The sequence below is a fragment of the Nasonia vitripennis genome, chromosome 3 (genome assembly GCF_009193385.2).
Source record: "Nasonia vitripennis strain AsymCx chromosome 3, Nvit_psr_1.1, whole genome shotgun sequence".
NCBI lineage: Eukaryota > Metazoa > Arthropoda > Insecta > Hymenoptera > Pteromalidae > Nasonia > Nasonia vitripennis.
Window position 1 is genome coordinate 7156415 of NC_045759.1, and position 15562 is coordinate 7171976.

General features: G+C 43.6%; 1 protein-coding gene and 1 long non-coding RNA gene across 18 annotated transcripts in view; one reads left to right on the plus strand and one right to left on the minus strand.

Annotated features, from left to right (window-relative positions):
- Positions 1-15562, plus strand: part of LOC103317445 (dystrophin, isoforms A/C/F/G/H) — a 218745-nt gene that overhangs the window by 19805 nt on the left and 183378 nt on the right. For 12 of the 17 annotated variants that reach the window (XM_031926602.2, XM_031926610.2, XM_031926613.2 and 9 more), the window contains 17 exons: positions 433-738; positions 871-1014; positions 1094-1264; positions 1373-1555; positions 1632-1748; positions 1823-1942; positions 4026-4251; positions 4682-5124; positions 5304-5939; positions 6620-6847; positions 6917-7432; positions 7508-8127; positions 8794-8938; positions 9916-10029; positions 10131-10307; positions 10711-10818; positions 10957-11056. In XM_031926602.2, coding sequence (XP_031782462.1) covers positions 433-738; positions 871-1014; positions 1094-1264; positions 1373-1555; positions 1632-1748; positions 1823-1942; positions 4026-4251; positions 4682-5124; positions 5304-5939; positions 6620-6847; positions 6917-7432; positions 7508-8127; positions 8794-8938; positions 9916-10029; positions 10131-10307; positions 10711-10818; positions 10957-11056 — 4354 coding nt within the window. The remainder of the gene's footprint in view (positions 1-432; positions 739-870; positions 1015-1093; positions 1265-1372; positions 1556-1631; positions 1749-1822; positions 1943-4025; positions 4252-4681; positions 5125-5303; positions 5940-6619; positions 6848-6916; positions 7433-7507; positions 8128-8793; positions 8939-9915; positions 10030-10130; positions 10308-10710; positions 10819-10956; positions 11057-15562) is intronic. The other 5 variants (XM_031926607.2, XM_031926614.2, XM_031926609.2 and 2 more) reach the window with 2 other exon arrangements.
- Positions 10849-11515, minus strand: LOC107980878. Its single transcript, XR_001728968.3, has 2 exons — positions 11406-11515; positions 10849-11332 (listed from the first exon to the last, which is right to left on the minus strand). It is a non-coding gene; the product is annotated as an uncharacterized LOC107980878 (long non-coding RNA).

A 15562-nucleotide genomic window follows, 5' to 3' on the forward strand; every position in this document is an offset into this window, starting at 1 on the left:
ATTGCGCAATACTACTACTAACAGAGAGCGAATTTATCGCGATGCTGGGCTTGTCAATTCGCGTTTGAATTATTACTGTTAATGAAGTGTATATGTGTTTGTTGGCTCGAACAAATTGCTATCCTACTTTCTTGAATGAAAGAAGCATATGTATAAATATGGCTTTTCTGATTGAGAATGCGGAAACGAAAACAAACTTTCTTAATTAACATCGATCTTTCATTTATAAAATTTGTTCGGAGTCTCGCGTACTAAATTTTTCTTCAAAATTAAATTGCTTATTTAATCACGCGCAAAGTGGCTAATTTTCATGACGCACTAAAAAATTAAATCACCATTTCACTCAATTTTGGTTTGCACATACATCATACTAACGAACCGAAAATTTACGAACTTTTCAAAATAAAAAATAACTATATTGTTTCGGCTTAGCAGAAGTTGATGGAGGAGATGGACAGCCAGCAATCGACGCTGGACGAAATGGCAGCCCAAGTGGAGAGCTATAAGCAAGCCGGCAAGCAAGAAGCGGCCCAGCGTTTGGAGGAGCAAATGGGCCTGATCAGCCAGAAATTCATCGAGGTCCAGAGCAAGTTCCAACGGTTCCGCAGTCCGACGAATCTCGAACCTCGATTGTCCCGAGCTCTCCGTGAGTTAAGGGGCATCGAGGAGGCGACCTGTCTGCTGGAGCTGGCCACAGAGGACCCCGAGGCTATAGAGAGGCAGCTGAAGCATTGTTTGGTAAGGGAGATCGACTCGCTGTTTGTTTCCATTGAATTTGCTTTAGGGTCGGTGTTTGGCTTCATTGTCTGGATTTACTTTGTTTGATGTAAATGGAAATTGAGTTGGTGCCTTTTTTCTTTTGATCTGCAGCGTTTCTATCAAACTTTAAGCGAAATAAAGAGCGAAATAGAAAGCATCATCGTCGCTGGCCGTAAGTTAGTTGAGGAGGAAAACGTTGCGGATCCTGACAAATTTTCAAAACGTATCGATACGCTGAAAGAATTGTACAACAAGGTAACCTGCCGTTAAAAATATACAGTCATTACTATATTTTCAAATTTCTCTCGGTGCTACATAATCATTGTCTTTGCAGCTTGGAATGCAGATATCCGAATCAAAGTCCAATCTTGAATCTGCATTAGAACTGTCTCGCGATATGTATAAACAGATGTCTTATATAAATATGTCCATTGAAAGTATTAACAAAGAGCTTGATACTCAGAGACACAGGCCCGATTTGCCGGTGAATGCAATCTACGTCACGGTACGTATTGAGGAAATTTTTATTATCAATACAGCAAACTTTTATATCGTCGGGATGAGTTTGGAAACCGTAAACACTAAGTTATGTAATCTTGTTATTCATTCGTAGGAGACACTTACGGAAGTAATCCCACGATTAAACGCCGTCAAGGATAAGCTCTTCAGGACTCAGGATGAATTTTCGAAACTTTGCGATCCATCTTATCTTGAACAGCTTAAGGAAAAGCTCTGTGATATTATCGATAGGCTTGCCTATACAGAAAAGAGATTGAGACAGTGCAATGGATCTGAGGTTTGTTGATTTTACACGGGTCGATTCTTGGTGCTAGCTCTACTTTGATTTCGATTAATGACAAATATTTTTCTAGGAGGAACCAAATGTCGATGAAATCAATGCTTGGTTGTCGCAAATGGAAGAAAAACTGTCGAGGTTAGACGGTGTACCAGTAGAACAACTTAATGACAAGCATTTCGAGCAGTGTAAAGTAAGTTCGTTAGTCGATTATTCATTTCTTAAGTATTTATATCATTAAATAGTTTTTCTCTTTTGATTTTTCAGGCAATACAAACTGAAATCATGGAAACAAAACCCAAGATTTTACAGCTGCAGCGTTACTCTTACTATTCAAAGGTTGCCGAAGTATGCAGAAGGTGGGAAGAGATTTCCAACAGAATACAGGTCAGTCCTTTTTGCATACATACACTAAACTTAACTTTTTATATTCAACTTGTATAATTTTATAAAACAGTCCTATTAATAATCTGCACGTTGAAATTTATGCATAAATTGTGGCGCATTAAATTATTTTTGCTTACTCACCTTATGCTTCTGCTTTGTAACATTTACCATAAATCGCTCCCGTTACGGTTACGTTTTCAAAACCACTTTCAAGCCACGCCAAACATCAAGATAATATAGTTTTTAACAATGCAGATGATATCCTCTAGTGAATATTTTGATTTTAAGCGACCAGTATCGTTAAACTAAGCTAGTTTATTTTATGTAAAGACTGATTGTTATTTATTTATGTACGGATCGTAGTAACGGAGAGTTATAAAATTGACAGTATTCGCATCTGTGTAGCTTGTATTATAGCAATGTAATATACGTGTGTGCTCATTTAACAAACCGAGGTTAGCATCTCAAAGTTACTTGCAAAATCATAACAATATGCTTTCAAAATATTCATCCAAATAGTCGTGTTATATCAAAGACCATATCCTACACATATCACGTTTTGTTACTTTTTTTAATCAATCAAGGTAGTGGGACTGAACGAGTATGCGAGTTGCGCCGATTCTTGTGCCATACACGTATAAATGTAAAGAGATGAAAGCGCGCCGAATGTGACTAGTCAACATGTACACAATGTAATAACCGTTAGAAGCTCTAAAAGTCGTGTGCGAAAACAAAACCTTATCCAAGAGTTCTCCGCTTGTAATTTTTTCTCTGTACGCTCCTGCACACGTGCGAATGTTTGTACCCATGTGCCCACCCTTCAGGATTATTAGCGCATAATACACAGTGTGTGATATCTTCGGCACCGGCAAAACGCAAAAAAGACTCGTCAGCAACACATGAAATGTTATGTACGACATACGCATATGGATATGTAACATTGTCTCTCCCCTTCGGTGTCTGTCGCCAATTGTTGTACCCTTCACAAAAAAGGGAGGACACTCGCAAAGCGGAAAAAGCAAAATAGCCGGTGAATGCATTGGTGATGGATATACAGCCGTCCGCGCGAAAGTGCCGGCGGTGTTTTAAACCGAAAATGCTTGCGAATTGTATTTTTTTTTCCATCCCCCCGGCGAAAAAACGTTTCCAGCTTCCCGCCCTTTTCTCTGATTCCTACTCTTTCAAATGGCTTTCTACCCTACGTTTTATCTGGCATAGACATTTCCTTTTATCTCGTTTATTAACTAAGCATGTTTCTCGTTATATTTACTAAAATATAAGTAGTATTTTTATTTGTTTTTTCACATGATTTTTATAAAATGCATCGATAAGGAAATTCATTTTTACGCAAAAAATGAAAAGTAGATAAACGCATTACTCAAGTTTCAAAAATGTTTAATAGAAGATATGCAGCAATATTGCACTTCAACAAATAGTAAATATTAAAATGTAGTAAAGAAATATATTGAATGTTTGAAATCCATTTGAACGAAAGTTTAATATCGAATATACTTTTTATAAAATTTGTGATACACACATTTTATCCTCGGTAAAAGAATTTTCATAGCCAGAGCTTCTCTCACTCTCTCCTTTCCTCTAACGCACGCTGTTTTCCGCCTTTAACCGTGTGACGCTGCTTGTCGCCTGTAAATTCAACTCTAAATTTCCTGAGTGAAAATACGCAGCCGGTATTTCCAAGGCAAGCAATTTGTCTTTTACAGAGTAAAGCGTTTGCTTTTATTTCATTATTTATAACTTACAAAAATGTGAAAAGTTTATATTATGGTGTAAATAGTTAGCCTTGGATTTTTAAATTTCGCAATGTGTCATATGTATCGTTACTAATATAGTGCATAATTACATGTGAAATAGATCAGTTAATAATATCAAATACAAAATAGTAAAGTTGAGTGATTTCATTGTAAACTTTTTAATCAATCGCGATACCATTTCGGCAATGTAAATATAGCTGAATTGTCAATAGCTGTTTTCACTCTTGAAATTCCTTCAGTACATCACAAGTATGTGTGAGTGAGTCCAAGAGAATCGCGCAAGTTACGCGCTCTGTGTCGTCTTTTCGCAGGAATGGATCCACAGGATCACAGATAACATGTTAATTAGCTCTAAGACGACGACGAGCGAGTCGCCCAAGGGGAGAGACAATCGCAGCGCTACGATGCAGCCCTCAGGAGCAGCGACGGGTTCAGGAGCTCTCGCTGATGACAGAGAAGACATGTACGGCATAGGCTACTTGAATCCGGCCTTCGACGACAACAACGCCGCCGGCGCCAGATCAACCGCACGCCCTGGTTCGCAAACTCATTCTCTGTTGAAACACACATTTCATAGTCATAGACTTCCCCCCTTAGAGATGTATATTACAATAGATGTGTAATTAATGTAGCTATGATATATTCGCGGATATTTAATATTATATGTGTTTTTGAATTTTTTTTGCTGTTGTTGATGCAGTGTATTGGCACTTGTCAATGTTGTTATTCTTTTTTTGAGTGTAATTTATAGTATCATTGCTGTGGTGCACCGAGTTTAGTATATCCCTGAGATAATTTGATTATAACTACTATACATGTACAAATAGTGTGAATTTTAAATTGTCATTGTAGGAATATTGATATTATATTTTTAAGAGAGTTAAAATGTTCAAATGCGTAAAATGACAAGTCGAGCCCAAGAAGTAGCAAGTTCGCGCACGTCGACTAAAATTCTGCATCGAAACAGGCACGAGCACAACGACGCCAGAATCATCGCCCATTGAACCAACGATGCGCAGCCATAAATCTTCGGCCAAATCAAGTAACGATCGAACTCGTATAATCGACGTAAGTCGCACAGTTCGACGCAGACTCAACATGAGTTCTATCCCCGACGTCGTACAGACGTCACAGTACAATCGTCAGTCAGAAGACGAGGACGAATCCGTCAACGTCTCGGACTTGGACAAGGATGAGTTCTTCCTTTCGAAGAACAGTCGACTCTTCTCGCAAGTGTCCAGCAACACGTTGCAAACGTCGCCTCAGGAGATGGCTGATGTTAGTGACCTAGAGAACCACTGCCAGATGGTCGAAGTCAAAGAGATGGAAATTGTCAAAGCTGTCGCGGCGACAAGTAACGATAGAGTTGTCCTGCCGAGGGCTAACTTTGGTGTCCAGCAGGTGCCACAGGTATAAACGAAGGGATTTTAGATGTCGATGGCCTCCGCTTTCTGGATTCTTCGGAAGATCGAAGCCTTTTACGGAAATACCTTTACTACATATTATACTGAGTCTCTCGAAGAATTAATAAAGCGGAAGATCAGTCACGAGCTACGACATATACTGACCCTCACAATGTCTGCGTACAGGTAGTTGAACGTGTAGAGATAGTCGAAGACACAGAAACCGAGCCCGAGTCTGTCGACACGGACGATCCGGATGAGATCAAGTCGTCTACTGAAGAAATAATCGCCCCTACGAAAAAAGAGCTCGTCTCCATTCTCAAACGCAACACCTCTACCGAGAGCGATCAAAAGGACCTGTCCGACCTCCTGGACGAAGCTCTCGAACAGTCGCCTACCAGTTTCCTTCAAAAAGCGAAGCTTCCTCTAGTCACCTCTACTCCACAAGTCACAAAGACTCGCATAGACACTCAGAGCGTTGCCGAGTACCTGATCCTCGACGACGGCGGAAACACCTCGTCCAACGGCAGACCAGCGCCACAAGAAACGAAAAATCTCGAGAGCAACGACGGCGGAGTAAGGAGAAAAGTGACGAGTGGCAAGGAGGTGACCTTCGCCAAGGGCTCACCGGTGCCCAAGAGGACGAAAGTGCAGGAGATCCGCGAGGACTGCGATAGCTTCTACGGAAGCGACAAGGAGACCGACGATGTGCTGATATTCTCCGACGATACGGAGATCGACGTGGGAAGCTCGAGTTCAGAGGAGGGAGAGGCTAACGGGGATGAAGCCAAGGAAACGGGGGGAAAGGATGTCTTGGATAAGGTAGTTCGGAGGATGTTTGGCTGTGGCTTGAGATACTGGTTGTTTAGAGGAAGTTCAAGGAAGTCCTCCAGTATAAGTTCCTGTTTAACAGTATTTTAGTAAAGAAAGTTACTGCAGAAAATAATTTTGAAATAGGTTACGATCGATAAGTAAAAAAAAGACGTATATGCCCAGGCGCAATTCTTTTCGCGTGAAACAAACGATTATCTCGCGAATATCAATGAAATGGCTTGTCGTAACAATCAGTCTGAGTTAGCGATGTCCGTTTATTGCCCGGTAGTCGACAGCCAGCGAACGGATAGAAGCAAAGTTGTACGATTGTCGAGAGCATGGAACGAGTTCGGGGGTTGGGAGGGAAGCACTTGGTGTATTCAAGCGGAAATCGAGTTGGACGATTGCTGGCCCTGAGCTCTTCAAAGGACGATGAAAACGGAATCGAGAGTTTCGCGTGGGAGCTATCGAAAGTTGCGGATTGAAACTGTCCTATTTTACGAGCCGGCTTTATTTTAATTGAAAGTTTCGAAACTTTAATTTATTGTGCTGTAGGTCTGCCTTGAGCTTCTTTATATTGCATTCTATACAAGAGTGTGTTTTTAAATTTATAAGCTTTACTAACTAACCCTTTGCAAAAGTAATTATAATTCGTGAACGAGATTAAATGCACGTTTTGTGTCACGCAGATTGAAATAGAAAAGACACAACAACGTGCGCCGAGCAACGCACAGGAACGTGGCGCTTTTAATGAGAAGAAATCACCGTCAAGGACTGGACGAGTTTCTAGAGCAGCCTTAGAGAGAGAAATCATCGAGTTTGAAGATTTAGCTCAGCATATGCTTAATAGAATGGATATCATGCTATTGACTGTTGGTGGTGTCAATAACGAAAAGGACCCGACTAGACGTCTTGAGGTGCGTATTCTATCCACTCAGTCGAATTTTATTTTATTGAATGTAATAAAAACTAAGAATTTCTTTTAGATTCTCAAGAGCGAAGTAAGCTGCCTAGCACCGGACGCAGCGACTCTCATCAGTCGAGGGGATGGCCTAGTTATGACAGTGCACGCGAGCGACCCATCTCGAGCCGAGAAGATCAAACGCGAGCACCAGGACAAACTGCGTGGCAAGTGGCATCAGGTGATGCAGGAGTGCGAGACGAAACGCGGTCAGGCCCTCAAGGCTGAGGACTCTCTCCGTGCCTACAGTCAGCTGACCGCCGAGTTGGAGGACTGGTTCCGCGTAGCGCCGCAGAAGCTAGAACAAGCTAATAATTACGAGGGTCAACTCGAAGCCTTTACTATTGAATTCGATGCGAGGCAGGAACAGATCAAGAGGCTCACGCAGCACCAGCAGGAACTGAAGAGGTTGCATGTCGGGCACAACGAGACCGCGTTTTATACTATTAACAGCAGGTGGCAAGAGATCAGCTCGCAGTTCAAGAGATTCAGCGGTAGCAAGGATAAGGATAAACAACATTCGGATAAGAAAGTCGAACTGGTGAGAGAATAATTTGAAAATTAGATAATAAGATCAAGGTAAAATTTGATTGAATAATAACTATGTTTATTCTAGCCTGTCGGTGGTATAACCGTTCAAGACTTTGTCGTGCGTGCAACCAAGATCCGCGAAGCCATCGCCACGCTCGCCAAGTCCCTCAACTCCACACCCCTCAGTGGCAAGGACTTCGAGCTTTTCAGTGACCAGGACGACTGTCTAAAGAAGATAAGCAGTGCACTGAGTATCTTGAAACCAAGCGTCGAGGAGATGAACTACCTGTGGGAGGGCATTGTGGATAACGAGCAAGCGCGCATGCACAACGACAACCTCAAAAAAGAGTGGACGATGGTGAACCAGGCTTACATCGAGCGCTACAACCGTTGGGCTAAGTGCAACGAGAAACTCAACGAGCTGAGAAACTCTTGCTGGAACTTTGACGACTGCTTATTGAAGATGGAGGTGAGCATGAAGGAGGTAGCAGCCAATCCACAAAGCAAGATTAACAGGGCTAGGATGCTTGAACTGGACCACGAAATACCGAGGATGCTGCAGACTCTTAACGGTATTAGCGCGACAATGGCCGATATAACGAACAGATCCTCGCCTGTGGACGTCAAGGATTGGCAGAGGGTCATCGATGATTTGAAAGCAAGGTGGCAGAGCTTCGTCACCGATTGGAATATTCAGAAAAGCAGGTTCGCACTTTTTTATTAAAAATTAGATCAAATATTACAACGGTCATGATGAAAGTCACAATTTTTACACGCGCTACCCTTCTAAATTAAACCCGGTATATCTCTTACGAGAAAATCCAATTATGAGATTCCGTGATTACCGCATACCACGTAATACCCTACGCACATGTCCGCGTACGTCAGCCCACATATTCGCAAAAGAATGCTCCGCGCCTAAATTTAAACTCGGTTCGCTGCAGCAAAAAAGAATCCACGAGCTCGCAAAATTCCCGGGAAGTCGCGCACACGCTTGTGTTTACGATGCCACGTAAAGTGTCATTTCGTCTCGCGGTGCCCCAGTGTGCTGTACACGCAGAAGAGAGAAAGAAGACGACTCGCGGTAGGGCCGCCGGTTGGCCGCGGAAAATACGACTTCCTTCTCCGAGGGCTATTTCAGTTGCAGCGAGCCTCGCGACGACTGCTGATCGCATCAGCATGCCTCGAACGTAACCCCGCGCACGTACAAACGACGAGAAGCTCTTACGCATATATTAACGAAAGACAGTTGTCGGGATTGTCTTCACTCTCTCTTTCGCGTCTCTTTTCTGAGTTTGGAAAAATTGCGCGAGAGCAGTACGTAATAATGTTGACTCGAGTTAAGAGAAATCTGCGATCCCGTTTCGCCAGGTCCGGAGTCATGGGTAAGCAGAGAAGTGCCAAGCAGATTCTGGACGGAGGTAATAATTTGGTGAGCCAGGTGAACTCGCTGCTCGTTTCCACGGCTAATCCCTCCGATGATACTTCACTGTCGATTAGATTGTCGATGGTCAAGGTGAGTTGTGTTGCTACTGGCGTACACACGGCTTCTGCTTTTGTTTTGACTGGTATTTTGGGAGAGCTTTGTTGATTAAGTTTTGATTGCGTGCCAATTGACTGCTTTTATTTACTTTTAGGTTTGTTTCGGTGTTAGGTCAATGCACTTTTTAATAATACTATGTTGCGTATATGCTATACCATATTTTGAAAAAAAAATTGTTATTTTAGTACGAAGCTTAACCAGTGAAATTGGGTTTGAATTCATAGATAAATTAAATAATAAACACAAATAAATTCCTCCGCAAAATTATCAAACAAATCTCCATCACCACATCCAACAGGCGAAAGCCCCCCAAGAAAGCTATTACGCGACTCCGCACCGACACACAAACGCACTCGCTGATTTGGTACAACACACGCTACCCATCATGTATACCGAAACTTCTCTCAAGACGCCGTCGCTCAACCGCAGCGGGGTCGGCTTCGTTTTGCACGCGCGGACGGACAGGCCGGCCCGGAGACGAGTCGTCCGCTCGAAATAGAAGTTATCTCCTCCGTTGGTCCACCTTTAACCGACTCTCCCTCTCTCTCCGCTAGCTCGCGCGCATTTGATGATAGCCTAACTTTAGATTGGCCTTAAATAGTCAGTAATGAACGTGCAGCTTGTAATTCGCTCGATCGATGAACTCTCGCTCTCTCGCTCTCGTCATTTTAATGTCGGAGGTGCAGGCGATATGGGAAATCGATGGTGGTTGCTGAAAGGGATGGTTAACCTTGAACGATTCTGCGGACGTGGAGGGTTGCATGACGTGTCTGTGGCTTGGATAGAATGTCGGAGTTGTGTGTGCATGTTGCTGACAGTTCGAAATGGTACAATGTCGAGATGAATGGAGCCGATCGAGTGAAAAGGATTTCCTCGATGTAATAAAAAGACTGACGTTGGCAGAGATTTGTTTTTTTTCCATTATGATCATTATTGTTGATATGTTGCAGGCAAGAGAAAAAGAATTGTCCGATCAAATAAAGGAAATACAGACTTTGAAGAGTCAGCAAAGCTCCGCCGTCAGCGACGAAGAGTGCAATAAACTAATCAGTAATCTAGAGAAGGTGGGTATATATAGATGGTTGATATTAAATTAAACCCGTATTATCCCTCGAAATTCGCAACAACTAACGAAATTCGCTTGGGGCGATCCTCAATTTTACAGGCTCACGTCGGCATCTCGTCTCACCGTGAGTACGTGGAGAGCAAATTGACTTCTCTCAAGAAGTACGTGCAAAGTTTGGACGGCGTTATGGCCTGGGTGATGGAGACTCGCACGAGGCTCAGCATCTCACGTGAGCTGCCTCAACAGGAGCGCATCAAGGCTATTGAGAACATAATGGTACGGCGCCGTCGTGGCAAAGCCCTTCTTGATCCTCTCGACGGCTGATGGCATTCTACGCTCCCGCATGTTCATTTCGCCCAATGCTGCTTCTCGCGGACTTGCCGAATTAATTAGATAGTGGATACTCGCGTCGAATTTTTATAGAAAACAATTTTGAATTTTCGTTGCGATAGTTGTTGTAAAGTTGTTCCAAAGTAATTCAAAGTAAACTCGTCTTAATTGGGAAGATAGGAAAGTGCTTTTTGATGAAAATGAAGCACTTGCTGAGTTAATTGAAAATTATTTTAGCTTTTCATTAATTTAATCACGGTAAATTTTGTGCGGCAATCCTAAGTGAAGCAGAAAACTGTGCTGCTTTTAAAATATGTATTTTCATTTGTATTTGTTCTCCGTATTGCAGGCAAGTGTGGAAGATCGCCAAATGGAAGTGAAAGACGTATTGGAAAATTATACGAACCTAGAAAAAGAATGCGAATCGGCGAAGCAGACTGTCTCCATCGAGCTTCAAGTACGTGCAGTTTTCATCAATATTATTCAATTTTTTTGAAATTGTTCATTCGCATAGTATATTTATTCGACGAGTGAAAGTATTACAAATAAGAGTATTACAAACTAGAGGTTGTTAAATCATATTTTACTATTGCAGGAAAAATTGAGGAAATTGAGAGACGACTGGAATTTTGTGAAAAATCGTGGTGACATTGAACTCGAGTCCTCTTCGCCTGCCGCACACGTTCCGCAGAGGGGTAAGTATTCTCACAAAGCATTCAATTTGTTTACTTGCATGGACGAGAAAATTTATCGCTCTGTCGAACTCCAATAATCAATAGGAACATATAAATTTCTTGAATGTGTGAAACTTCTGCGTATTTGTCGAAAAAGTTTCGCTAATCTTCCCAAAAAAATCGAAGATCAACACAATAAAGTAAAGCACTGCGTAGGTTATATAAATCCACGCGACGTAATCGGGATAATCGAACTGACGTTCCTCTGTTCTGTTCATCGTTGGAATTTTCAATTACCTGTAAACAAATTGATACTTATCACTTATGATGCGAATCTTACTAACTGTAAAAGTAACTGCGAATCACTCACGTGCTTATAATTTTGAAGAATCGTGACTTTTCGGTTGAAAGATCAGACAAATTGAACGTATCCACGCCGTAAAAAGGCAATCGTCTTTTATTTCCACATTTACGAACGCCGTGAAGTTTTCCCAAGTCTCAAGAATGCGCGAAAAAGTGTCGCCGATACACGAGAACTCAACTTAAGTCATAAATACGACGGTTGGACTTATAGCTCTTTAAAAACTTTCACTCCGCCCTTATACCTTCTCTTACAGCTATACTTTGCCAACTACAATCGTTTATGCTGCACTTCAGAAATATTATTACAACGTTCTCTGCGCGCAACGTAAAATTTCAACTACGTTAACCACCGGCAACCCTCTCTCATAAGAAACGGGAAATTCATTCTTCATCCGCGCAAACTGTATAACAATTCTATAACCATATATCGACACCAGAGAGCTCGACCTTTTAATCGAATCGTTCTCGAGAAAAACTCAATTTCGAAGCCAGCTCGCGTCGGATCGAAAAATCAGATTCCACGCTCGCGCGCCTGACTTATCGCTTGGCTTTCTGTAGGTACCGAGCCGACCTAATCGAAGCCTGCCTCTGGCAGGTCGCGCAGAGCCACTTGCCGAATTTATCGTCGTCCCTCCCGCCGTCGGCCCATTAAATTCTCCGACGAGCGCTGCCGCTGCTGCTACTGCTTTTTGTCCCTCTGTCTCTTCCTTCCTGGGGATACCTAGCGCTCGATATTTCGCCTGTGTGTGAGTGCGGAACTGCGCGTCTCGGCGCGAATTGTTCGTATTGCCGAGGGTGAGATGAGGTTCTCTTGAAGCGCGGGAGAAGGTTTGCCTCGACGCGGACGTTTTTTTAGGACGATCCGCGGAGCTGCGGTTTATCGTGAGGGTTGAATTTGAATAGAGCGCCTCTTTGTTTATCATATTTCTCGTCTTTGCCTGCAGCGAGTTTTTACAGTGAAGATTGCGCCGTTGTTTCGCGATATTCGAAGTTGAGAACTAATTCTGCTAATCCCATATTGCTATTATTATTTATTTTCTCTCTGCTTACGTTTCAGAGGCTTTGTTTCGATCTATATTCCGATGAGCTTTGTCTTTACCGGTAAAAACGCGCAGATTCCACGCTAGCTTTACTCGGCAAAAATTGAAAAAAAGAAACTGTCTCCCTAGAGCGAAATTTGTCAATAAGCTTACTTCCTTCCTTTCCGTAATACCCGGCAGAATCTCGTAAGGCATTAGCATTAAAAATTAAATCGAAAATAATCCTCCTTTTCCCTCCTTCATAATTCCTCTCTTCTCTCCTAATATTTTCCTTCTTTTTTCCGGCCGAAGCGCCAGGCACGTCCTCTGTGTTTTTCCCCCTTCGGCGCACGCTCTCCCGTTTTATGATCTTTCTACTTTGTCGCTCCCGTCCAGATTAGGTCTCGCTGACTCTCTCACTCGAGTTCGTTCCCTTGCTCTTCTTCTTCCTCTCTTTTTTTTATCCAACGTCTCTGGTATAATAGCGCGACGTTCGGCGTAGATAGAAAATCTAGCAGCTCGTCGTGACGGTATCTCTTTCGCTGATCGATATAGTCTTCTTTTTTTGGATGTCGGAGAGAAATTTTTCATTTTTCGCCTTAAGAATCTGTTCTATGGCATTTTTTTAAATTTCGCGCTGGGGCTCTCGGGAGGTATGCGAGGAATTCGGTCTCCGGGAAATTGTTCAAAATTTAATAAGAACGACGAATAGTTCAAGTTTGCAACATATTAATTCTCTCTATAACATTAGCATTTATCACAATCCCTATTCAAACAAAATAAATTCCATCTATCGGGGAAAGACCACATGACCCTAACAATTCAAGTAAAAAAAAATATGTCTGTCTCGGTATCGTTTGCGCTTTCTCTCTATCCCCTGGCGCATTATTCGCACGCGCCCCCTCATTATTCGAAACTATCTCGGTCGGAGATAAAAAAAAAAATGAAAAAGGAGTCGACGCGTGCATCTTCTCTTATCTCTCGCCCAGCCAAGGCTGCGCGCGGCACTTTTCCCGATTAACCGCGTGTGTATATCTATACATATAATATATACCGCTGTGCCGGGTATATCTTTGGTGTCACGCCCGGGCTTAGGCTAAATAAGGTGGAGAAGCGAGGGTGGAAAATGTAAAGAATGCGGTTGAGGTGTGCTGGAGAATAAATAATCAAATTTCGAGATGTAGTTTTGTATAGAGGAAAATACAATTTTGGAAAATTGTTTGTAACGGAACGATAACCAAATTCTTCAACTTATTTAAACGAACAAATCAACCGTTTCACTTCATCATAACAACTCCTCCAATTTCACCGCCCTGCACAATCCCAACAGCAACAACCTCGAAAACTTTCCCGCCTCGACACCGCAAGAAAAAAGAAAGCTCCGATACTCCCTCCTTCATCCAGCATCGAAGATATAGAAGAAAGGTACACGAACCCACGCACGTGGCATTATCCCTCAGCCTCATATAAGACGCGCGCGCGACGCGATTAAGCATCTTATCCTGCGTTATTCCGGGCGCGGTCTTATATGCACGTATACACATGCGACTTACACCTATACAGACAGACTCTCGCATAGCTCTCGAGCCTTGTAGCAACTGGTGCACGGCTGAGCTATGTTTTGTGCGCGCGGCGGCGGCGCGCGGTCTGGCGAGAAAGAGAGTACACTCCCCCGCCCGGTGACATTGACCGCCGGGGTTGTCAGCCCCCCCCGAGAGCGACGCCTGCGCGCAGACCCTCCCGGCCGCGTGCGCTCTCTCGAAGCTGCTCTCTGTTATGGGCTGGGATGGGATCGAGTGGCTAGGTGCAACTTTTTTTCTCAATGTTTCATATCTCGTGTACATGTATAACTTTTTACTCGTTGCAGGTTCGCAAAATCCGTGTTTCATTTCTCCCGAGAGAGCCGGACCGGCGATGAAGTTCCGGGAGTCCTCTCGGAGCGGGAAATTATAAATAAGACGTTGGGGGTTTAATTTCAGCCGTTAATCTCGAAATTACGCCGACGTTTGCGTCCCGCTCGACCCGATTCCAAGCCCATGGAAATCCTCCTCTACATTTCCGTCTCGTTTCCGGCCGGTAATAACTTGATTTCCGCCAACTCCGAAAAAAAAACCTCAGCAACAACATTCCAGCACCATCATCATCGTCCTCATGATCGTCCACACCGCAAACCAAACACACACACGTGCAGCAGCAGCAGCAGCCCCTTCTTTGTTTCGTTCTCTACACCGTTGTGCTACACACTCCCCACCCCCGAGAGCGCAGCATAGCCCCTTACAAATCTCTCCGTCCCTCTCTTTGCGCGCGCAAGCCTGCACCCCTGCGCGCTCTGGGATAGAGAGAACCGGCTCAGTACTTCCCTGGACGGGTACAGGGCGAGACACGCTGCCGCTGTGTGCGCGCACGCTCGTGAGCTGATCGCGCTGCGCTGCTTATTCTTCTTCCGGCACGTGTGTGATAGAGAATGTAGTGAGCGAGGGCTATAGCATGTACAGGCCGGTGTGAAGTGCGTCGTCGCTTGAGAGAATGTAATTCAGTGTCTGTGTGTTTGTGAAGTGCGGCTGTTCAGTATATACAGTGTGAGAGAAAGAAGTAAAAAACGTGATCACAAAGAGAGAGAGAGAGAGAGAGAGAGAGAGAGATAGAGAGAGAGAGCGAGAGAGAGAGAGAGAGAGAGAGAGAGAGAGAGAGAGAGGAGAAGGCTGTGGGCACACAGTGTATGCCGCTGAATTATGAACGCCGGCACGTGAGTATCCCTGCGTATACGTGTGTGTACGTGTACAGGTAGTGTCTTTGAGATTTACAAGGAGAGAATACCCGCCGACTGGATTATTGTCCTTGAAGGACGAAAGGGGAGCATTGTGCGCGAGGGTTTGCCGGTCGGCTGTGCGCGTGTGTATACGTACCGAGAATTGCTCGGCGAGACGGATTCCTTTCTTTCTCTCTTCTTCTTCTTCTTCTTTTGCTCCGATAAATTGGCGCGGAAGTAGAATTTTTAATGCTGCTCCCGACGCTTCCACTGTTTCAAATTATCCGCGAGTTTTCTCTTGTACCCCGGAGTTAGAGACTTCAATATTGACCGTAGGAAACGAAGCGCTGATAAGAGCTCTGTTTGAGCTCTCCCGAAAGAATTATAAAAGAAACG